At 39.5% G+C, this 24,569-nt stretch overlaps 3 protein-coding genes across 3 annotated transcripts; 1 reads left to right on the forward strand and 2 right to left on the reverse strand.

Moving 5' to 3' along the window:
* Positions 1-1,275: 1,275 nt before the first annotated feature.
* LOC113007586 (putative gustatory receptor clone PTE01) lies at positions 1,276-2,241 on the reverse strand. Its single transcript, XM_026144301.1, has one exon. The coding sequence runs from the start codon at positions 2,239-2,241 to the stop codon at positions 1,276-1,278; it is 966 nt and encodes a 321-aa protein (XP_026000086.1).
* Positions 2,242-10,576: 8,335 nt separating this feature from the next.
* Positions 10,577-11,518, reverse strand: LOC113007587 (olfactory receptor 6N1-like). Its single transcript, XM_026144302.1, has one exon. The coding sequence runs from the start codon at positions 11,516-11,518 to the stop codon at positions 10,577-10,579; it is 942 nt and encodes a 313-aa protein (XP_026000087.1).
* Positions 11,519-22,088: 10,570 nt separating this feature from the next.
* Positions 22,089-23,003, forward strand: LOC113008505 (olfactory receptor 51E1-like). Its single transcript, XM_026145969.1, has one exon. It carries the CDS (start codon positions 22,089-22,091, stop codon positions 23,001-23,003), a length of 915 nt encoding a protein of 304 aa, XP_026001754.1.
* Positions 23,004-24,569: the final 1,566 nt, after the last annotated feature.

Raw genomic sequence — 24,569 nt, forward strand, 5'->3', positions numbered from 1 at the left:
CATCTTTTATTTATACTCAGGGTTGCTGTTCATCCACACACAGCAGCAGCTTCCCTGCTTTCATTTCATTTTTACTCGTTTCATTATAAAAAGAATATCCAGAGAGAAGGAGACTATGGATTTGTGCCAATTGCTCTCCCCAGGTGGAGCCATTCTTTGCCTTAGTGTTAGGGAGGGCAAGGAAGCACAGACATGGAAGTACACTTATGTTTACACTGAATATTTCAGAACAATTCTCTATGCTGTTGCATGATGGGGCAGAAGGTTGAGGGTTGCAGATATAACAGACTCAAACTGATCTGCAACACACTACACACTACGATAGTCGCACACCCTTAATATCACATCGTTTACAGAGAAAATTGCAAAGTCAATATAGTAATAGGGGCAACTCAGTGTCCGCCACATATATGTAATTTTGTCTACTATACCAGGATATTTATAATTAGAGCTATTTGTATTTATTGAGCTATTTTGTGACTTTGTTATTTTGTAACTTGTATTATATCGTATCATTTCATTTAGTTTAGTTAGTTACTGTTCGTATTGTCTTGGAGCAACTGTGACCGCATAAATTCTCCTGGGATTAAGAAAGTGTTCTGATTCTGATTAACTGAACCAGTGTAATGATTTCTGTATACAGACCCCATCAGCAATCAGATACAAATGAATCCACTAAATGTGTCACTCATTAATACTCAGATTTAACAATACTCAGATTAACACTTCTTAATTCCTATTTGATGAGTGAGTTTAAAATGATGTAGTTATTTTATTCCTGATTTGATCTTCTTCTCTCTGGTTACATTTCTGAGGGGATGACCCAAACAGTACAATCACATTCTTTCCTCCAGTAAGAAATTCTTGTACTCATTTCCTGTAAGTTGGTATAATTTTATGGTAGCGCATGGGGTCAACACAGATTCACTGATTCAAATGAGCAACTCAGCATTTACTGCTGAAACTTCCTGATAACTATATGATTGCTTGAATAATTTTTGTTGAAGCAGAGAAGCACCTAAAACTATTCTAAGGACAATGTAATAAACAAAATTTTGGTTTCCTGTCTGAGGGTAACATCAACCATTGCAGATTATGTCAGGAATTCAGTGGAAATTAGAGGTTGCACAGTAGCTTTTACAAAACAAAACAAAATGAACTGAATTAATGAAATGGGCCTTTTATAAAGGTAAATACATGACATAATCAGATTTTATTTTCTTCATGTGTACAAACCATAATATGTTTGATGAATGCTATTCCACCACAGATGCTCTAAAACAGTCTCTTTTTAAACAAAGACATTGATTTTCTCTTAAACACAAGCATTGTACATGATTGCCTTATCTTTGGCAAATTAAATCCATACATAAATGGGGTGAGCATTGGTTGACAAATAAGGAGATATATAGATAAAATTATACGGACTTCACCTGGCACATGAGCAGCTAAAACACTGGAATCGATAGCGTGAAAAATACACCCGACAAACAGGTTTGACACAGAGACGATCTGAGGGGTGCAAGTAGTCACGGCTTTCTGCTTGTTTTCTGTGGATGTTTTTCGACAAACTGCCAAAATCTTCATGTAAGAGACTGAAATGAGACTGAATGGTATGAAAATACTCAGTATCAGAAAGAATATGTCAGATATAAAGCTGTGGACTGAAACTGAACATGAAAGTCGAATTATTAATTTGTGGTCACAATACACATTATTAACAACATTTCCACAGAACGTCAAACTGAAGATGAATGAAAATGAGAATATAAAAATAAGAAATGAATAAACCCATACAAGTAGAATTAGAATAAACACTCTCTCTGTGTTCATAATCACATTATAGCGTAATGGATGACAGATTGAGATATATCTGTCATAGGCCATTGCTGCTAAACTGCAAAACTCAGCAGAAGCAGTTGTGTACATACAACACATCTGGAGAAAACACCACGGCACGGTCACTTCATGGCTGTCTGAAAACATCTGTGAGAGCAAAAGAGGATACATCGATGTGCTGCCATTTATTTCGTTCATACATAAATTGCTAAGCAGTATATACATTGGCTCATGCAGTCTTCTGTCCACATGTATGACCACAATAAGGACTGTGTTGGCCACACATATAGAGACATACCAGAACAATATTATACTAAAATACATGTATTTTAAAGCTCCAACATTTCCATAAGCAGCCAGCACAAATGATACAGTCTCACTTGAGTTTCCCATTTTCTGCATAATTTGCACAGTGAACAAGTTTGATCAGTAATAATGATATGAATGGTCCAATTTCCTTAGGAATTATGAAAGTATTTTGATTCTGATTCTTTTCGATATGAATAAGAGTACCCAATCCCGATGGTTTAGCAAAGTTTCTATTATTCTGTTCAAATCTGTTTTAGACATGCATGCTACCTCATTATGATATGTTCCTTCTCAACAGCTGTTATACCTGTTACACAATGCGCGCATCAGTAAGCGAAGAACAAAGAGTAGTTTTATACTTTACAAGACCAAAGCTCAGAAATTAGCTCCTTTCATCCCAACTGAATGAGACCAAAGAATCTGCTAACATTTATAGCTGCAGCACAGAGGAGGAGCAATAAAGTGGGAGTGTACTTGAGGGCCAATGACAATAATGGCAATAGAAAATGGCATTCTTCTTTAACAGATATATCTGACTTTTTTTAAAATCATGCATTCTAAATTCATAAAATCAACACAACACAGTACAGCTTTAACAGGTTAAGCAGCAGAAAATGGATGGATGGATTGGTTGGTTTTCTGCAGAATCTTTTGAATGGTATAATCTATACTGTGTTTAAAAATAAAGTTGGGATCCAGTCCAAATTGTAAATTAAAAAAATGCAATAATATGCAAAATGATTTGGGCCCTTTGTTTAGTGGTTCTGTTGTGTAGAGTTTTCATCAGAAAAGACATCCAGCATAAACATCTGCTAAATCAAATATGTGGACCTACAACTGTGGGCAGGACACCTTTTCTTATCTCCCTTATGAAAAAGGGAGCAGACAAGCTGCTTAATTGTGTTAAGAGGAAGTCCTAGTGTAGTTTGTGTAAATGTGTAATTTATGTTTTATAGCTTTATAAAAGAGGAACAATTTTGTGGTTTTTATAGGTTATTGAGAAATAAGAACTGATTCTGCTCACTTAAGATGGAATTATGTTGTATGTGGTCAATAATGTAAAATGACTCCTGGTTTAAATAAAAAGCACTGTGGTGCTAGCAAATTTTGTTATCAAAAAGCCTGCACTAAGCTCACCCCAGTTCCACTCCAAACACTTGGATTACTTGGAATAGTACTGATCATGAGACTTTATTGCCCAACTTCTCTTTTATAAGCCAGACGTGGTCAAGTTAGCAGCCATACAAAACATCTAAAAAATACTACAAGTATAAGTATAAAACCACAACAAACAGTTTTAAAAAACAAAACAAAAAACAATATAAAACAGCGGTCCCCAACTTTTTTTATTCCCAGCAGACAAGTTTATCCACAACGTTATTTTCACGGACTGGCCTTTAAGGTGTCACGGATAAATACAACAAAATAAAACCAGTACAGGTACCAAAACGAGAAGATTTATTCATAACACATGGGAAAAGACCCAGGGACACCGAGTTAATGATAAAAACGATAGAAAAAATAACACTAAAAACAGATTTAAAAACCCTGAAAACTATGAAATTCACACTGGTGTTTCCTGTGTCATCGGCCTGGAAAGTGGCCGGACAGGACGTGCAGGACCAGACGGCATAGAGACCTCAGGCGCAGACGAAGCTAGACGGAGTGAGGCAGGACCAGGCGACGCCGAAGGCGAAGACACGGAGGTTGGACCAGACGAAGCTGAAGACTCGGAGGCTAGACCAGACGAGGGCGCAGACTCGGAGGCTAGACCAGACGAGGGTGGCGCTGCAGGCGATGGCGTGGGAGCCGCAGGTGGTGGCGCTGCAGGCGACGGCGCTGCAGGACCCTCCAGCAGGAGCGGAGGGTCAGCTGACCTGGAAACCGGAGCAGGGACAAACTGGGCCCTAGCCCCCCTCACCCGAGGAACTGATACAGGTGCAGGAGATGGCTGGACTGCAGCTTCCCTGGGTGGAGGAGCACAGGAAGGCAAAGGAGCAGGCTCACTGAAAACTGGCTCATCAAAAATAGGTGACGATATTTCAAAGTAAAACGGGAAACACATAACACAGACTGAACAAAAGACACAGACTCACATGCAGGCACTACAACAGAGGGAACAGAGACGTGGGACCAGGGCAGACACAGACACTGACTGGACACGGGGATATAGCGGACAGGGGAGACAGCAACTAAGGATTACACAGAGACAAAACATAACTCTAACAAAGAAACCAAAGCATAGAAATGATAGATAATATATAAACTCAAAACCCTGGGTCAACGACCCAGGCATCCTAACACACTCGAGCCTGAACTCTTGCGACACGGTACCAAACTCATGGACCGGTACGGGGTTGGGCCTGCTGATGTAAAACATTAGAACACAGAGTGGCTTCTTAAAGTAAACATCAATAAGTCTCCTTCACTTTATTCCTTATTATGCTTTTACATTTTTTAAAGCATAATAATTAAAGTAAATTTAGATTTTTCTCTATATTCCTTGTCTAAGGTGCATAGAATGTTTGACATATCTGTCAGAACTCTAGGTACATCAGGAAGCAACCCTTTCGAAGAGTATAGCTGGTAACTTTTGGTAGTGGGACAGGGAGACTGTAAGATTACCTAAAACAGCTTTATGAAGAAAAATACCAGTGCTGTTTTCTTCGAATGGTCAGTGATGGCTAACCCACCAAATTATAAAGAACACAGTGGTAAGTCAGAGACTGTTATGGTCCCTGTGCCTGCCCAGCCGGCCTCACAAGGCTACACTTGTGAGGCCGGCTGGGCAGGCACAGGGACCATGACAGAGACTTTATGATAAAACATAGTGATGCATTATAGACTACATGAAGACTACTGAGAACTGAAGAGGAAACATACAGTGTGTCACCATAATCAATTACAGGCAAAAGGGTAAAAAGATTTATTTCTAAAGTAAAAAACATTTTTCCCTTTAATTTTCATAATAAGACTAGCAATGTGTACATTAGAGAGAAACTTGTCATCAAACTTTATACCCAAATATTTGTAGGCATGTACCATTTCAATGGTTTTGCCAACATCTGTACCAACGCTAAGATCATCAAACATCCGTGGGTGAGCTTTCGAGAACACGATAAATTCTGTTTTATGAACATTTAAAACCAATTTTAAATGCAGAAAAATGGATTGTAATAAGTGAAATGCATTCACTGCCTGCTCTACAGAAGGTGCAAATGTTTATATGACAGTGTCATCAGCATAAAGATTTATTTTTTCTAGAAAGCTTTTACTCAAATCATGTATAAAACAGAAAATAAAGCAGATCCCAAAATAGAACCCTGTGGGACACCTTTTGCTCACTCAAGTAAAGCCCAGTTATTTTTGTTTATCTGGCTTGTTGCCAGAATTCTGAAGGGTCGCATGTTTAATTGGCTAAGAATCAATAATAATGACAATATCAGAAATAAAGTAGCACATTTATTCACATTTTTGTGTGTCAGAGCCTTGATTCCATTCATGAGATGACGAATGAGGTGAAGAAGACGAAGATGACATTTTATTAAGATGACTGTAGTGTGGCATGTTTCCTGCATGTTTTTGCTTCTTTGGTGAAAGGGAACCCTTCTCAAACATAGGTATGATCCTCCACATCTTAGGTCTGAAGGTGCAAGCATGAAATAAAATCACACCTCAGGAACCTATGACATCTGCTCCATCTTTAGTCTACTACATATGCGGCCGGTTTTTAGCCATATACATAAAATGTTATTTTGCAAAATGGCAAACTCCATCTGGTCGATTTGTGGCCTCCACAAAACAGTGCTCACTCCTGTATATTTTTAATGTATCAATTCAGAGCTTATAAGCGTTTATGAATATGTTGAAAGATACATTTTCACACTAATTAATGTATATTTATGGTTACAATATTCTTTGTTTTGGTGAATTATTTTAAATGATTGTACTATTAAAATGGTATGTAATGCAAGTATGTAATAAAAGTAAAGCAAACATCATGCATGACTGAGTTGTGTGTTTTTGTTGAAAGAAAAAAATCTTCTCTGGAGACCTTTCTTTTGAGACAACTCCCTGCAAACGTGATTAGCATGCTATTACTAACAGACAATAATAATATAATAAAAGATTATCAAGTAAACATGATGATTACTGGACTAATGACCATTAGTCCAGGGCACTCTTTTATCCCCAGGACATTAAGTGTGTGTGATGCTTAGGGAGCAGCAGTCTCCAGGCTGATGTAGCTGTGGGCCAAACTCTCTGCTACAAGTCCAGTAATATTAACACCAAGGAACAAATAAAAATATTTTCTTATTTGTAAATTTATTTTTATTGAAATAAACCTCAGGACAGTGTGTACAAGAATCATCTCTACTGAAAATAACAGTCAAAAATAATGTTTACTAGAGTTTATTTCATAAATGAAAATATTCTCAGCTTGTAAACAGCCAGTAACACTGAAATAGTCAGTGACAAACATTTGTCACTGACTAATTACAAGACCTTAAAGTGTTTTCCTTTGAGGAAGCAAGAGAGAGGTAATAGTATTTAATGGAGAAATATCTCCTTAATGGAGGAATGAAAAAAATGCATCCCAGTCTCATGTAACCTTTCTCTAGTACAGAATAAACTGGGCCAAAAATCAAAGAAAGGACAGGTGAGGTTTCCCTGATAAAGAAACTAAAGAGCAACAAAAATGTAGATATTTAGGATTTTATTGAGTTATTGCGAAATTAACACAAAAAACAACTTCTGACTAGGTGGGCAGCCTCTACTTGTCTACTTACCACCATGTTAGTTGCAATGGACTTAGACTGCACACACAGTCCCATTGTCAAAGAATAATGGCCTCAAATACATAACCTAGTCGTTACCACTGAATACAATATAACAAATTAATCTTTTAAATAGGTTTTGTGTATTATATGAGCGAAACGTTGAGACCAGCAAAGAGAAAAAACATTAAATAGACAACCTTAGGAGTACAGTTTCATTTCACCAGCTACCGCCACACTAGGGCCTACCTACAGACCAGCGTTCACTCCCACTGTACTAAAACTAGAGATGGACCGATCCGATATTACGTATCGGTATCGGTCCGATACTGACCTAAATTACTGGATCGGATATCGGAGAAAAATAAAAAATGTAATCCGATCCATTAAATATCACGAAAGCACCTCACAAAACTTGCAACACGCCGTAACTCACCTCAGAACGTTAGCACGTCGGAGCAGTATGCATCACGTGATAGAGCGGCTGTGGCATGCGGGACCTGTCGGTGGTCTGGATAGCATGTGGAGCTTCGCTAGCAACCCGGCATTTCATCTCCGACAAAGTTATCCCCGAGAGAAGTAAAGCAAGTGTGTAAGTCCATCTCTGAATGTTTGTAAAGCATTCCTGCGTTAAGCTTACCAAACGATATATGGAGCGACTGCCTCTTCTGGCTGCTACTTCAATCATGAAACTGCTTAATGATCAGCTGATCGGCTTTTCTGTCGCGAGTCCGTCTCTCTGGTTTGTTTTTGGCCCACTTTGCACCAGAAAGAGGAAACCAGCGGCTGAACAACAGCAGCACGTTTAAGCTTGATCAGCTGTTGTTAGAATTTATTTATTATTACTTTCTACTCGAGGATCTTTTTCTACGTAGCTGACGGCTGGTAACTGTGCAGGGGTGGATCTAGCAAAGTTTAGCCAGGGGGGCCGATAGGGCATGAACAGGGAAAAGGGGGCACAAAGACATACTTTTCTTTCTTATTCTCATTTAAAATGTCTAGCTTTTAATAAATAATTATCCGAATCTTACACCCAAAGTTTTAATTTGATGTAAAATGAATAGAAGTCAATTACTGTATATAGTGACTATTAAGTCTAATATATATACCCTAGTAAGCTATAGTACTTTTTCCTTTGGGAAGGTACCATCTGTGCAGTCTGCAATTTTGTTGAAGAAAGATGTTGAATCTATTTAATATTTCTTGAAAAATAATTGATTTCTGTGCTTTTTTTTTTTCACACTGCATCAAATTAAGGTTGATTACGTTGATTAAGCATCATGAGGTGGAGCGTGAGGGGTGGTTCCCTATTTTTTATTTATTTATTTTTGTTGTTGCTGGGAGTTGGAGCCCTATTAGTTAGGTTGCTTAATATTTACGCTAAGTACTCTTTAAAATACCAGAATAGGGAGGATGGTGTAGGTTTAAGTTTATTAGATTGATCAGTATTGCTGAACTATGAAATTTTTTTTTTTTTTTTGCATACAGGTATAACAGAATAGCTTTAGTGTAGTTGTTGTTTTAAACTTGAGTATGAACTTATACAAAATGCAGCAAGATATTTAAAAAAAAACAGTTTTGTTGATTAAAAAACACTATATCGGATTCATATCGGTATCGGCAGATATCCAAATTCATGATATCGGTATCGGTATCGGACATAAAAAAGTGGTATCATGCCATCTCTAACTAAAACTGGCTGCAATTTACTTAGAAAGCACTAATGAGATGTGACAAAATGGCTACATGAAAACATTTTTTAGTTATGAAGAAAATTTAAAAATTTTAAAATTTTAAAATACCAGTGTCAACAAGCAGAATAAAAGATGGATACAGCTAACATTTACCATTCGTCAGTCCCATTTTAAAGCCTTGGGATTAACATTTCCCCCATCACCAGTCCAATCACTACCTTGGTTTTGAAACCAGATGTGATAAGATAGGAACAGGCCTGACTCTGACTGAGAATAGCCCAAATATCCCTTCTTTCTGAAACAGGGGATATACAAAGTTTATTTAATTTTATTCAACATGACCCAAAAATCAATGACTAAGACTCTAAGCTAAGCAGGGAAGTGTTTAGAGTCAAGTCTGAGGAGCTTTTTTCCCCACATGCATGTAAATGTCTTTTTGCAACCACAGGTATCACCCCCTGGTGGCCATTATTAAAAATAATGCAGATTTAAAGCACTTAACTATTCAGACCCAGAAGCTGCATCCAAATTTTACATGAAGGCAGCAGTGGGGAGGTTGCAATGTTAGGAATGTTCCATGAATCCAGGAGATTCTTAAGGTACTGAACATGTTAGGAAGTCTTCAGATAACTACCAAGGTGACTTCAAGGCAGAGAGAAAAGCAACATTAGCAGAAGGAGCACATGAGCCGTTTTCAGGAGCACGAGGGAGCTTGATTATTACTCGGCAATTTTTCTCCTGCAAACCTCCACCTGAGATTCAGAGAGACTGAGAAAAAGCAAAAGTACTGTAATCTGCCTTTTTTGTGACTACATTACCCATGCCCTTTCAGTGACAGATTCATGCTGTTGTCAGTAGAAAGCTAAAATAAACTATTTGCATCTGTTTGGTTATAAATCTACAAATTATAAATGGTCCTTGTTTAGATTTGACCCTGTTGTGTCCAAAAGAGTTGTGTGATGTGTGAATTCTGTGTTGTCCAACATTGTGAGTCCGGCCCTATAGTACTACATATCTGATGCAGTTAGCAACGGATTTTCAAGAAAGGCAACATATTATATCTTTATCACAAATGCCATCTTGATATGTTAAATGTGAAACCAATAGCAGACTCTCTGTTTTTGCTGTTTAATCCTCATTTTATCACCGCCTTTATTCATCAAAGTGCTTTAAAGACGGAAACTGACCGGTATTGGTTTCGGACCTGGTCCCTATTGTTACGACTGTTCAAGCCGACCACTTAAAAAGTGGAGACATTACAAACTATTTGTACATTGTTTTGGTTGTGTCACTGTCTCCAGCCACAGTTTTTTACAGTGTGACTGTAGCTGAGAAAGTACGGTAGCTGAGATGTGCTTGATTCTTTGTACACAGACAGATATCTTTTGAACAAATGTTGCTGATGCACATGTGAGCTAATGTCCAGCATTTAATAAATGAATTCATGAATAGATGACACATGCACATTTAGGCAGGTTATCCTCCCCCCGATATCAAACGGAATCAACTTGTCACACCTTTCGTGTCCAAACAGAATGTGTGTATGTGTTCTGACTCTGCAGGAATTATATTAAATGAGAAAAGTTGAGAATAATTGCTTTACTTTTAGATAAAAATAAGAATAATTATGTGCATATTGTACTTTACATTGACACATAATAAAGTAGTGCTTAAGAATTCACCAGAATCCAAGAAATTAAGCATCTGTCTCTCATCACAATGCTCAAATCATAGCTAAAAATAAGACATGGCTTTACATAAATTTACATTTGATACTTTTACATCACATAACTCCATACTGAACTTTTAGAACTCTAATTATAATGAAATGGAAACATGAGACATTATGTGGCCATTAATCAAATCAATCATTCATCCATCGTTAAATGTTATCATACTAGTAACATGTATCATACTTTCCTTTTTTATCTGAATATCAGTGTCAATCTTTTAATACTATTGGCTTTTTACACTGAATCTTTGATATGCTAGCCTACACAAAAATATCATTCGCCTTCGAATTTTAGTCAGGACCCAACCGTAACAAACTGGATTTAAAATAGGAGGGATGATGAGGAATTCAATGGCCATGAAGTTCTTTAAATGCTGTGGCAGAGATGCTGATCCATACCTCGAGAACATGAGATCAAAAAGCAAAGCAGTCGTGACATTCAGCAGACAAAATAAATGTGGCGCACAAGTCTGTGTGAACTTTTTCCTACCTGCTCGAGATTTTAAAGCTACATTAACAAGCTGCACATATGAACATGCAATGCAGACAACATGACAACAATAAAAGGTGATGAAAATCAGCCCGACAATGTCATTCACTTTTGTTGAACCACAAGCAAGTTTGACAATTGACCAGTTCTCACAGTAAAGCTTGTTTATGTTGGAGCCACATAATTTAAGTGTTGACGTTAAGCTTATGACGAGAGTCTCAAAGCAGAGAGGAACAAGCCAGGACAGAGTGACTAACACCACAGTCCTTCGTACAGACATTACAGAGTGATACTCCAGTGGTCTACATATGGCCAAATATCTGTCATAAGCCATTAGGACTAAAGTAGAGTAGTCAACCTTTGCATTTGAATATATAACAAACACTTGCAAAAGGCATCCAACATATGAGATTAGATGTGTGTCAGACAACAGATCAAAGGCAAATCTGGGAAAAAACCCAGCAGTCCCATAAAGTCCATTAATACACAAGGAACACAAAAATATATACATGGGTTCATGTAGGTTTTGATCTGATATTATAGTTAAAATAAGAGATATGTTTACCATCAAAATGAGAAAATAACACAGCAAAGTGAGAGAGAAAAGTGTGACTCTGTAGTTCACAGTTGCACTGAAACCAGTCAGAGAAAACACAACTATACTAGACGTATTCATTTTGCTATCTTGATATGTAAAAACATCATTAACTATAATATTGGCACCTTTACTGTAAGTGCACTTGCTTTAGAAAGCTACAAAATTTAAGGCAGGATGTTGGAGAAGACTCCTCCTTCTACATTGCTGCCGTGTGATTTGCTGACAGTTCAAATGTTTGAATTTAATATATTTTAGGAATTCTATATTTCTATATCTATCTTTTCTACCATGATGAAATAAAAAACAAGCTCATCATGTTTTTAGTCCACAATATTTTTGCAGGGCCCAACTTAACGATTTTCTCTAAGAAAGAAAATGAACATTTATTGAGAAAAAAGTCTCTTTTAGAAAAATTTTTTGTGTCATTTTATTATTACTGTAACCTTATTGCACAAGGAAACCAAACAACAGTTTGATAAATTAGATACATTAATTTTTAAACAAAGTTGTCGCATTGTTGTTTGAAAAGTGTTCCTATGACAAATGATTAAGGACCAGTTGCAGTACTAGTCTAGAGTAACCCCCTCATTTCTTTAGATTTTGTTCAGAAAATTCTAACGAGCTCTGTTTTATGATCACATTTATTCTTCAACACAGTCTCGAGCTAAGTATTTTTTAAAGTATTCAAAGTAGTAGCAGGAATACTTCTCCAGGCTTCTTGATAGACATTCAAAGCTCTTCTTTGGATGTTAGCTGCCTTTTGTTCTGTTTTCTGTGAAGATGATCCCACAACACTTCAATAATTATTAGGCCCAGTCCATGACTGATTTCATTGTTTGTTTGTTTTTCTATCCATGTATGCTTTTACTACATTGACCGTGTATTTGGGATCAAAATCCTCTGATACTTTTCTAGATTCCTAATTCCAAGAGGGAATGGGCAAGAGCCCCATCACCACTGACTGAAATGCAGCCCCTGTCACGGCCGAGGCCGCTTCAAAATGTGACAGGACTCAAATGCAGGACGCCGAACAGCACGTACAGTGGGGCAAAAAAGTATTTAGTCAGCCACCGATTGTGCAAGTTCCCCCACCTAAAATGATGACAGAGGTCAGTAATTTGCACCAGAGGTACACTTCAACTGTGAGAGACAGAATGTGAAAAAAAAAAAAAAATCCATGAATCCACATGGTAGGATTTGTAAAGAATTTATTCGTAAATCAGGGTGGAAAATAAGTATTTGGTCAATAACAAAAATACAACTCAATACTTTGTAACATAACCTTTGTTGGCAATAACAGAGGTCAAACGTTTACTATAGGTCTTTACCAGGTTTGCACACACAGTAGCTGGTATTTTGGCCCATTCCTCCATGCAGATCTTCTCGAGAGCAGTGATGTTTTGGGGCTGTCGCCGAGCAACACGGACTTTCAACTCCCGCCACAGATTTTCTATGGGGTTGAGGTCTGGAGACTGGCTAGGCCACTCCAGGACTTTCAAATGCTTCTTACGGAGCCACTCCTTTGTTGCCTGGGCGGTGTGTTTTGGATCATTGTCATGTTGGAAGACCCAGCCTCGTTTCATCTTCAAAGTTCTCACTGATGGAAGGAGGTTTTGGCTCAAAATCTCACGATACATGGCCCCATTCATTCTGTCCTTAACACGGATCAGTCGTCCTGTCCCCTTGGCAGAAAAACAGCCCCATAGCATGATGTTTCCACCCCCATGCTTCACAGTAGGTATGGTGTTCTTGGGATGCAACTCAGTATTCTTCTTCCTCCAAACACGACGAGTTGAGTTTATACCAAAAAGTTCTACTTTGGTTTCATCTGACCACATGACATTCTCCCAATCCTCTGCTGTATCATCCATGTGCTCTCTGGCAAACTTCAGACGGGCCTGGACATGCACTGGCTTCAGCAGCGGAACACGTCTGGCACTGCGGGATTTGATTCCCTGCCGTTGTAGTGTGTTACTGATGGTGACCTTTGTTACTTTGGTCCCAGCTCTCTGCAGGTCATTCACCAGGTCCCCCCCGTGTGGTTCTGGGATCTTTGCTCACCGTTCTCATGATCATTTTGACCCCACGGGATGAGATCTTGCGTGGAGCCCCAGATCGAGGGAGATTATCAGTGGTCTTGTATGTCTTCCATTTTCTGATGATTGCTCCCACAGTTGATTTTTTCACACCAAGCTGCTTGCCTATTGTAGATTCACTCTTCCCAGTCTGGTGCAGGTCTACAATACTTTTCCTGGTGTCCTTCGAAAGCTCTTTGGTGAGTTTGGAGTCTGACTGTTTGAGGCTGTGGACAGGTGTCTTTTATACAGATGATGAGTTCAAACAGGTGCCATTCATACAGGTAACGAGTGGGGGACAGAAAAGCTTCTTACAGAAGACGTTACAGGTCTGTGAGAGCCAGAAATTTTCCTTGTTTGAGGTGACCAAATACTTATTTTCCACCCTAATTTACGAATAAATTCTTTATAAATCCTACCATGTGAATTCATGGATTTTTTTTCACATTCTGTCTCTCACAGTTGAAGTGTACCTCTGGTGCAAATTACTGACCTCTGTCATCATTTTAGGTGGCTGACTAAATACTTTTTTGCCCCTGTGTGTGTGTGTGTGTGTGTGTGTGTGTGTGTGTGTGTGTGTGTGTGTGTGTGTGTGTGTGTGTGTGTGTGTGTGTGTATACACACACACACACACACACACACACACACACACACACACACACATATATATACACACACACACATACATATATACTGGCCAAGGCTGGCTGTGAGTTTTTGCTTTGCAGTTTCCAAAACCTTAGGTATGGGCAGCTTTCTGTACTTCTTAGGCACCTTTTTCATCACAGCTTTCTGCAACTCTGATAATTGGCTAACTTCCCTCTGTGCCACCTTGATCTAGTCTTCTCATGCTGTAGATCAGCTGGTTGGGTTCAGTGATGGTCAGCTTAGGGATTGTCTGTAGTGCTCCTTTGGGTATTGAAGATTTCATAGGTTCTACATCCTCTTCATGTAACCCTTTGCACTGGGGTTACTTGCGTAGTAGCATTTCAACAGCAGCCTGTTCTCATCTCTTATGCCTTCTTGTTCCAGTAGAAGAAGAGTATTCACATTCTTCTAGTTGTTTTTTTTTTTGTCAAAGTCCCTCGGGGTCACTAGAGATAGGCCTAAGAGTCGTATGTGGATTGATTTTTATGTAGTCAGTAGTTATTTTGGTCAATTTGCACTTTACTAAGTATCTGCAAAGACAACATGCTGTCATGAGTCGCTGTGTGGCAGGCAGGAGTTGGACCCAAAATGCAGGCACTCAGGCATGAGGTTTAAACACAAAAAAACCTCAGCTTTATTTTCTGGCAGGGGAAAGTCATAAAAAGCAAACTAAATTAAACTGGAAACTCATAAACAAAACTCACAGGGAGATCCACACAGCATGAGGGACGACATAACACTGACTCAGAGAAACACAGGGTTTAAATACACTGGGAAGTAACGAGGGGAATGAGACACAGAAGGAGAGCACAGCTGGGGGAAATCACAACTGACGAGACAAGGGAGCGTAAAATGAACACACTGAGATAAGACAGAGACCTTCAAAGTAAAACAGGAAACACATAACACAGACTGAACAAAAGACACAGACTCACATGCAGGCACTACAACAGAGGGACCAGAGACGTGGGACCAGGGCAGACACAGACACTGACTGGACACGGGGATATAGCGGACAGGGGAGACAGCAACTAAGGATTACACAGAGTCAAACCATAAGAAATAACTCTAACAAAGAAACCAAAGCATAGAAATGATAAATAATATATAAACTCATAACCCTGGGTCAACGACCCAGGCATCCTAACACATGCTAACACAACGGCAGCATGATGTAAAAAAATGAATGTATGCTGACCTCAGTCCAGCCTGAGCTTTATTTTCAGCAGGTAACAGAAATCAGTGATAAGGGGTCAGACTTGTAGTATTCATTTCAATCTGCACCTGTTTCATTTTCATTTTTCAGTGGAGTGCTTTTTGAACCAGTTTTCAGCTTTAACCCTATGTACTGGAAGTGATTGCTTACAGTCTGTACACACAGTGTACACACCTTGAATGTGCGGGCATTTAACCCAAGTTTTATATTTTAACTGGTAATTATGAGATAATTTATTTAGGTCAAATAATTTAACAAGTAATATTTTTATTCTGAAAGTAAATCACCTGACCGCAAACTATTGTTCTTCTGTGAAATGAAAGTACATAGTAAATGTGTCAAAGATGTGTGTGCTTGTGTGTATGTGACATCTTTGTGAAATTAAAGTTTAGGAACTTACAGTCACAATGATGAAATACAAGTGCCATAATTACAAATTTCCAGCATGACCTCCATTGGGTCCCTTGCTGGAAAACAGTAGGCCTCAGGGAAAATGGTTAGAGCCAGCTAATTATGATCCAGTGGTCAAGGTCTGTTGGCCTCATGGGATAGCTGTCAAAACACAAACAGTAACTTTTTACCTGTTGAGACCAATGTTGGATAAGAGTTTAACTTTATTAATGAGCTCTTCAGAGGATTCTAGTGCTGCTCTTCCCAAGGAATAACAGCAATTATGTTATGAGAGGTCAACAGGTCATTAACTTCATTCCCCTTAGAGAGCAATTAAGAGAGCAACACCACTCTGGAGAGCCACACAAACAAGCCCTTTAGCCACTATACCACAGCATCAACTGAAACCTTAAACTTTTCAATAAGGTATTTTCTATTTCATGTCAGTGCCATATATGTTATCCACAGTTTTTGAAAAAAGTGACAACTATTGTATTTGAACCCTGACTTTCCCCAAACCAAACCAATTTGTTTTAAATAATTAATCATGTATTTTAAATGAAGAATTTAATAGCCCGTCAGTAGTCTTTAAACATAAGGTTTGACTGTGCTAAGGAAAATATATTATTTGAACTTGGTAGTAATTATTTGGTCATTTAAAATGAGCCTGTGTTACCATGGTGCAATGCACTCTCACATCAGTTTGTGAAGTAGTCATGGCCTTTTCATCTGTTGATTTGTCTTTTTGGATGTAAATTTAACGATTTCTTCATGTTCCTGAAAACAATTCTTAATCTGTCCAGTCATATAACTATGGATTCACGTCCACGTGCACATATCAGTATTTTCCTACCCTCACCCCAACTGGTTGCAGTAGATGGTTGTCCCTCCCTGAGCCTGGTTCCTTCATGTTAAAGGGGAATTTTTCCTTTCCACTGTTGCCAAAGCGCTTGCTCATAGGGGGTCATATAATTGTTGGGGTTATCTCTATTGTATCATTGTAGGGTCTACCTTACAATATAAAGTGCCTTGAGGTGACTGTTGTTATTTGACGCTGCATAAATAGAAGTGAATTGAATTTTAAAAAGCAAAACTTGTGGAAGTTGTTTCATGGAATGAAATTGATATTTTACTGCTCACACCAGAGACCCAAGTTTGAGTCATACGTGTCACAGATTTTCACACATAATTTGTCCGTCCATTCAGCTCTTTCTGCTTATCTAGCTCAGGGTCTGGGTGGGAGCAGTAGTCTTTTCTGTTCAAATACAGAAAACACACAGACACATCCAAATTTGCACCTAGAGCAAATTTAAAGTCACTAGTTAACCTAGAATGTATGTCTTACATCTGTGGAATACAGCTTGAGTTTATGCATTGTATGTCTGTGAAGGTTCTCAGTCATCCAGGTCATCGTAGTCTAAGGAGCTTGCAAAGAAAAGCGTCTGGACTTCTTTAAGTTGCTAGATGACGTCTTACCTCTCATCTGAGAAGCTTCTTCAGTTCTAAGGTCAAATGGGGGAGAGTCCCAGATTTAAACCCAGTGGGAGTTTCCCCCCAAAGAGATATTCTATTCTATTCTATTCTATTCTATTCAAAAGGACCCCTATCCTCTAATCCAGGGGTAGGCAACTCCAGGCCTCAAGTGCCGGTGTCCTGCAGGTTTTAGATCGCACAATGGGTTAACACACCTGAATCAAATGATTAGTTCCTTACCAGGCCTCTGGAGAACTTCAAGAAATGCTGAGGAGTCATTTAGCCCTTTAAATCAGCTGTGATGGATCATGGACACATCTAAAACCTCCAGGACACCGGCACTCGAGGCCTGGAGTTGCCTACCCCTGCTCTAATCACATGAGCCAAGGTGTGAAAACGGGTGTGGGTCCCAATCAGCCAGAATTTCGGGTGAGCTCATTGTGAAACCTGACCCCAACTTATCATGTGATTTCCTGAGGTCAGATGGCCCAGGATGTTAGTGGGCGTTAAGGCGTCTGGGGAGGGAACTCAAAACTGGATTATACAGTGGGGCAAAAAAGTATTTAGTCAGCCACCGATTGTGCAAGTTCCCCCACTTAAAATGATGACAGAGGTCAGTAATTTGCACCAGAGGTACACTTCAACTGTGAGAGACAGAATGTGAAAAAAAAATCCATGAATCCACATGGTAGGATTTGTAAAGAATTTATTCGTAAATCAGGGTGGAAAATAAGTATTTGGTCAATAACAAAAATACAACTCAATACTTTGTAACATAACCTTTGTTGGCAATAACAGAGGTCAAACGTTTACTATAGGTCTTTACCAGGTTTGCACACACAGTAGCTGGTATTTTGGCCCATTCCTCCATGCAGATCTTCTCGAGAGCAGTGATGTTTTGGGGCTGTCGCCGAGCAACACGGACTTTCAACTCCCGCCACAGATTTTCTATGGGGTTGAGGTCTGGAGACTGGCTAGGCCACTCCAGGACTTTCAAATGCTTCTTACGGAGCCACTCCTTTGTTGCCCGGGCGGTGTGTTTTGGATCATTGTCATGTTGGAAGACCCAGCCTCGTTTCATCTTCAAAGTTCTCACTGATGGAAGGAGGTTTTGGCTCAAAATCTCACGATACATGGCCCCATTCATTCTGTCCTTAACACGGATCAGTCGTCCTGTCCCCTTGGCAGAAAAACAGCCCCATAGCATGATGTTTCCACCCCCATGCTTCACAGTAGGTATGGTGTTCTTGGGATGCAACTCAGTATTCTTCTTCCTCCAAACATGATGAGTTGAGTTTATACCAAAAAGTTCTACTTTGGTTTCATCTGACCACATGACATTCTCCCAATCCTCTGCTGTATCATCCATGTGCTCTCTGGCAAACTTCAGACGGGCCTGGACATGCACTGGCTTCAGCAGCGGAACACGTCTGGCACTGCGGGATTTGATTCCCTGCCGTTGTAGTGTGTTACTGATGGTGACCTTTGTTACTTTGGTCCCAGCTCTCTGCAGGTCATTCACCAGGTCCCCCCGTGTGGTTCTGGGATCTTTGCTCACCGTTCTCATGATCATTTTGACCCCACGGGATGAGATCTTGCGTGGAGCCCCAGATCGAGGGAGATTATCAGTGGTCTTGTATGTCTTCCATTTTCTGATGATTGCTCCCACAGTTGATTTTTTCACACCAAGCTGCTTGCCTATTGTAGATTCACTCTTCCCAGTCTGGTGCAGGTCTACAATACTTTTCCTGGTGTCCTTCGAAAGCTCTTTGGTCTTGGCCATGGCGGCGTTTGGAGTCTGACTGTTTGAGGCTGTGGACAGGTGTCTTTTAAATCAAATCAAATCAAATCACTTTTATTGTCACGTCACATGTGCAGGTACATTGGTACAGCACATGTGAGTGAAATTCTTGTGTGCGAGCTTCACAAGCAACAGAGTTGTGCAAAATACAATAATGTAAACAAGCAAAATACAAGAATGGCTACATCTGAAACTAATAAATATATGTACAATATATAATAGTATATGCATTTCTGGATGTGTATACTAAATATTTTTCTACGTGTGTGTGTGTGTGTGTGTGTGTGTGTGTACACATATTTTACAAATTAAATAGAGTAAACAATAAATAAAATATATAAAAATATACAGAGTTGAGACATGTGCAAAACAGTGGCATTACTGTACAGTATGGAGTGCATAATGTTAAAGTTCCAGTAGTGAAGGTGAGGTGTCTATGACGTGTTCAGCAGTCTGATGGCCTGGTGGAAGAAGCTGTCTCTCAGTCTGCTGGTACGGGACCGGATGCTGCTGAACCTCCTTCCTGATGGAAGTAGTCTGAACAGTTTATGGCTGGGGTGACTGGAGTCCTTGATGATCCTCCCCGCTTTCCTCAGGCACCGCTTCCTGTAGATGTCTTGGAGGGAAGGAAGCTCACCTCCAATTATCCTTTCAGAGCACCGCACTACTCGCTGGAGAGCTTTGCAGTTGTAGGTGGTGCTGTTGCCATACCAGGTGGTGATGCATCCAGTGAGGATGCTCTCAATGGCACAGTGATAGAAGGTCCTGAGGATGCGGGGGCTCATGCCGAATCTTTTCAGTCTCCTGAGAAAGAAGAGGCGCTGCTGCGCCTTCTTCACTGTTTTGTTTGTGTGTACTGACCACGTAAGATCCTCAGCCAGATGTACACCAAGGAACCGGAAAGCTGCTCACTCTCTCCACAGCAGCGCCGTTGATGGTGATGGGGGTGTGTACTTCTCTGCACCTCCGGAAGTCCACTATCAACTCCTTTGTCTTTGCGACGTTGAGGGTGAGATGGTTGTCTTGACACCAGTGGGTCAGGGCGCTGACCTCCTCCCTGTAAGCCATCTCATCACCATTGGTGATAAGACCCACCAGTGTAGTGTCGTCCGCAAACTTCACAATGATGTTGGAGTTGTTAGTGGCTGTGCAGTCGTAGGTGTAGAGTGAATATAGGAGAGGGCTCAGTACACACCCCTGTGGAGCACCAGTGTTCAGTGTGATGGGGGATGAGGTGATGCTGCCCAGTCTGACCACTTGGCGTCTGTCAGACAGGAAGCTAAGGATCCAGCTGCAGAGGGAGCTACTCAGTCCTAGATTTTATGCAGATGATGAGTTCAAACAGGTGCCATTCATACAGGTAACGAGTGGGGGACAGAAAAGCTTCTTACAGAAGACGTTACAGGTCTGTGAGAGCCAGAGATTTTCCTTGTTTGAGGTGACCAAATACTTATTTTCCACCCTAATTTACGAATAAATTCTTTACAAATCCTACCATGTGAATTCATGGATTTTTTTTCACATTCTGTCTCTCACAGTTGAAGTGTACCTCTGGTGCAAATTACTGACTTCTGTCATCATTTTAAGTGGGGGAACTTGCACAATCGGTGGCTGACTAAATACTTTTTTGCCCCACTGTAGATGGCAGAGAGTTGGTGCCGTAAACCCCCGCCTCTGTTCAAAGATGGTCGCTCACAGTGGACATAGACGGCTTCTTTCACTCCTCTTTCAAACCATCTGTCCTCTCTGTCCAAAATGTGAACATTGGCATCCTCGAAAGAGTGTCCTTTATCCTTAAGATGCAGATGAACTGCTGAGTCTTGTCCTGTGGTGGTGGCTCTTCTATGTTGTGCCATGCGCTTGTGAAGTGGCTGTTTGGTCTCTCCAATGTAGAGGTCTGGGCATTCCTCGCTGCACTGTACAGCATACACCACATTGTTAAGACTGTGTTTTGGAGTTTTGTCTTTCGGGTGAACAAGTTTTTGTCTGAGTGTGTTGCTGTGTCTGAAATGTACTGGGATGTCGTGTTTGGAGAAAACTCTTCTGAGTTTCTCTGATACACCGGCTACATAGGGGATGACAATGTTGTTGCGTCTGTCTTTCTTATCCTCCCTCGCTGGTGTCTGATCTTCTTTTCTGTGCATCTTTGCTGACTTTGTGTTAGGAAATGTTAGTTTGCAGTACTGTGGTGAAAATTTCAGTATTGTACTATGCTGGGCTGCTACTGGTACAGTACATAGAAAATAATCACAATTTAGGTTAAAGTGCAACAGTTTTTTTTAAGTTCTGTTTTCTTGGTTGCCATGTTGATGTTTCCTCATTTTGTCTGGACGACATACATGTTTCAGGCACAAATATACTCCCTATTAAAATACATAACTTACAAATCTGCTGACTGTCATGAACAAGGTCACAATTTATGTGACAGTTTGTGAACAAAAACAGATTTTGTGACTTTTTCACATTTAGTTATGTGAGGGCCTAGACTTCACAGTAACACCTCTCTGGCTGTCAACAGAGACTTCAGGAAGCGACTTCAACACAATTGTGGAATCCAAGAAGATTCAAATTACACTTTCTCTACAGAAATGTATGCTAAATTTTAGCATACTCAAGAGAACAATGCCATATAACTATAATTGTTTTGTTTTTTAGCTCAGCACCATCAGCATTAACAGGGTTGCTATGTTTTTGTGTCAGAAATCTCCAGATGATATTGATTTATGGAGTCAACGATGATGTATGGAGTCAACAACATTACAAAACTCCTCCTATCACCTAATGTTGTTGTGTGGTGTCTACAAATGTGACCAACAACCTATTTTATGAGCAAAACAAAGCTAAAAGTAGTGTAGTGACTGAAGTAGTGAATGAACCATAGTCTGGTAGGTATGGAGATACCAGTTATGATTAATGTATTGACCGTATTTTATAACACAGCTGTTTCCATGTTCCTTTTCCACAGATGCTGTCATTAAGACCATTGTTTCTCAGACCATACCAAACTAAGAAATGATTTCCGTGTCACTGACTCTATGAAGTGAAATGGAAAACAGCACTCTGTCATTTTACTTTCGCTTCACCATGTTTGCAAACATTGGACATTACCGCTTTATAGCCTTTATTTTTTGTCTTCTGCTCTTCATCTTTACCATCTTTACTAATCTTCTCATGATAGTGGTAATATCCCAACAAACAACATTACATGAGCCCATGTATATTTTCATTGCATGTTTATCTGTTAATGCTTTGTATGGGTCTTCAGGTTTCTTCCCCAGATTTCTCATGGACCTTCTGTCTGACACTCATTTGATCTCACGTCCTGCTTGTTTCACTCAGATCTATGTAATTTACTCATATGCATCCTGTGAACTGACTGTTCTCAGTATTATGGCTTATGACAGATACATAGCTGTTTGCCTTCCTTTACACTATCACACAAAGATGACTCTTGAAACTGTTGTGAAGTTGACAGCACTGGCTTGGATTTTTCCTGCATTTTCTCTTGCAGCATGTCTTTGTTTGTCTGCCACACTTCCTTTATGTGGTAATGAGATCCACAAAGTGTTCTGTGCTAACTGGAATGTAGTCAAATTGTCTTGTGTTAACACTGCTGTCAACAATGTTGTAGGTATGCTTTTGACTGTAGCCACAATTTTCCTTCCCCTCTTTTATATCCTCTACACCTATTTACGAATTGTGTCTATTTGCTGGAGAAGCTCAGCAGAATTTAAGGGTAAGGTATTAGAGAGCTGTCTGCCACACACAATTTCATTTGTGATTTATTCTATTGCTGGATTTTGTGATGTTGCCTTGAGCCGGAATAATCTTGAAGTGACTAATCCATTTATAGCTGTCATTTTATCACTGGTGTTTGTTGTGATTCCCCCAGCTTTAAATCCTCTTGTGTATGGCCTTAAATTACCAGAAATTAGAAAACATATTTTAAGGTTGTTCTAGTATGAATGATGATCATTTGGAAGACTATGATTCTACATACATAAATGATTTATGACCCCATTATATTTTGAAACAGAAAGACTTTTTTTTGTGGCAAATCTTGTGTTTATGATGCCTACACCTTTTTCTTTATATATGAAACAACCTGAAATATGATCAGTCTGTCTCTGTTAGTGGGCTGCTTACCACAGGTTAGCAGTAGTTAAACTTGACCCACCTGTCTTAGCTAATTATAGGTAATAGCTAATTTTAACCTTCAACCTTTCTTTTAGTGGAAAAATTCTTGAAATAGTAGTTTAGTAGTAGTAAATGATGATGAAAGCTAACTGATCATCTGCAGAGTACTGGTTTGTGAAGAGTTTCAATCAAGCTTCAGACAGAGCGTTCTCACTCCCGAGGCGTAACATGTCGACGTTTTGTCACGTCCCGCGGCGTTCCTGAGGAACGCGAAAGGAGACCTTCGGCGTTCTTATGGTACGCGGCGGGTTATTGCTGGAATCCAGTGCAATGACGCTCCCGCGGTAGTAGACGTTCCAGCCCTGTATTCCAGCCCTAAACCTAACCTTATCCCTAGCCCTGACCATAACCTTATTCCTGACCTTAACCAGGACTTTAATGATGTTAAATAGCGTGTTTCTAAGCGATTTGAAGAAAAAGAGCGAACATGTGTAGGTTCAGTCCAGACGGTTCTCATATTTCCTCTTTTTCCGAGGTCGTCATTTAGGAACGTGGTGGGTAGCCGAAAACGTAATATGGTGACGATTTGTCACCTAGCGTAAAATGTTACGCTTTGGGAGTGAGAACGGGTTGCTTCAGAACATCACAGTACAAAAAACAGCATTAGTAAAGATTGAAAATTATGTTCTTATGGCCTCTGACAGCGGAATCATCTCTGTGCTCGTTTTTTTAGATGTCAGTGCAGTGTTTGATAATGTTGACCATAATATTTTATCACAGCAATTTGAGAGTACCATAGGTATTACAAGTACTAGGCTGCAGTGCCTTAAATCATATCTATCTACCAGACTGGAATTTGTTCATGAAAATGTGGAGTCCTATTCACACTCTAAGGGTAATGATAGAGTTCCACATGGTTCTGTGGTAGGACAAATTCTTTTTATATTCCACGTTTCTCTTAAGCATATCATACATTATCAGTGCTATGAAAATTATAACTAGCTCTATCTATCAATGAATGCCACATACCATATTTTAGTGATTCTAAATTGATATGAAACTGAGCTTATTATACTTGGCCATAAAATGTTAGAAATTGGGTATCCAACTAGATACTCATTCTATATAAACATGCAACAATAAAACCAGAGGTTAAGTAAGTAACTATTAATAATAGTGAATTTACTTATACAGCAATTTTCAAAACAGAATTACAAAGTGCTTCACATTTTGAATAAAAGCCACAGATACATGTGTTAGGGTCCCTGGGTCGTTGACCCAGTGTTTTGTGTTTTTGGTTCTTTGATTTTGTTATTTCATTATATTCTAGCTTTGTTTTACGGGTTTTAGGATTATTCTTAGTTAAGATTCTCTGGGTGGGGTTTGGTT

The sequence above is a fragment of the Astatotilapia calliptera genome, chromosome 16 (assembly GCF_900246225.1).
Source record: "Astatotilapia calliptera chromosome 16, fAstCal1.2, whole genome shotgun sequence".
NCBI classification, from domain to species: Eukaryota; Metazoa; Chordata; class Actinopteri; order Cichliformes; family Cichlidae; genus Astatotilapia; species Astatotilapia calliptera.

Coding starts and splice junctions, on each gene's coding strand:
- LOC113007586 (XM_026144301.1), bottom strand. CDS start 2,241: ATGCAGAAAATGGGAAACTCAAGTGAGACTGTATCATTTGTGCTGGCT.
- LOC113007587 (XM_026144302.1), bottom strand. CDS start 11,518: ATGAATACGTCTAGTATAGTTGTGTTTTCTCTGACTGGTTTCAGTGCA.
- LOC113008505 (XM_026145969.1), top strand. CDS start 22,089: ATGGAAAACAGCACTCTGTCATTTTACTTTCGCTTCACCATGTTTGCA.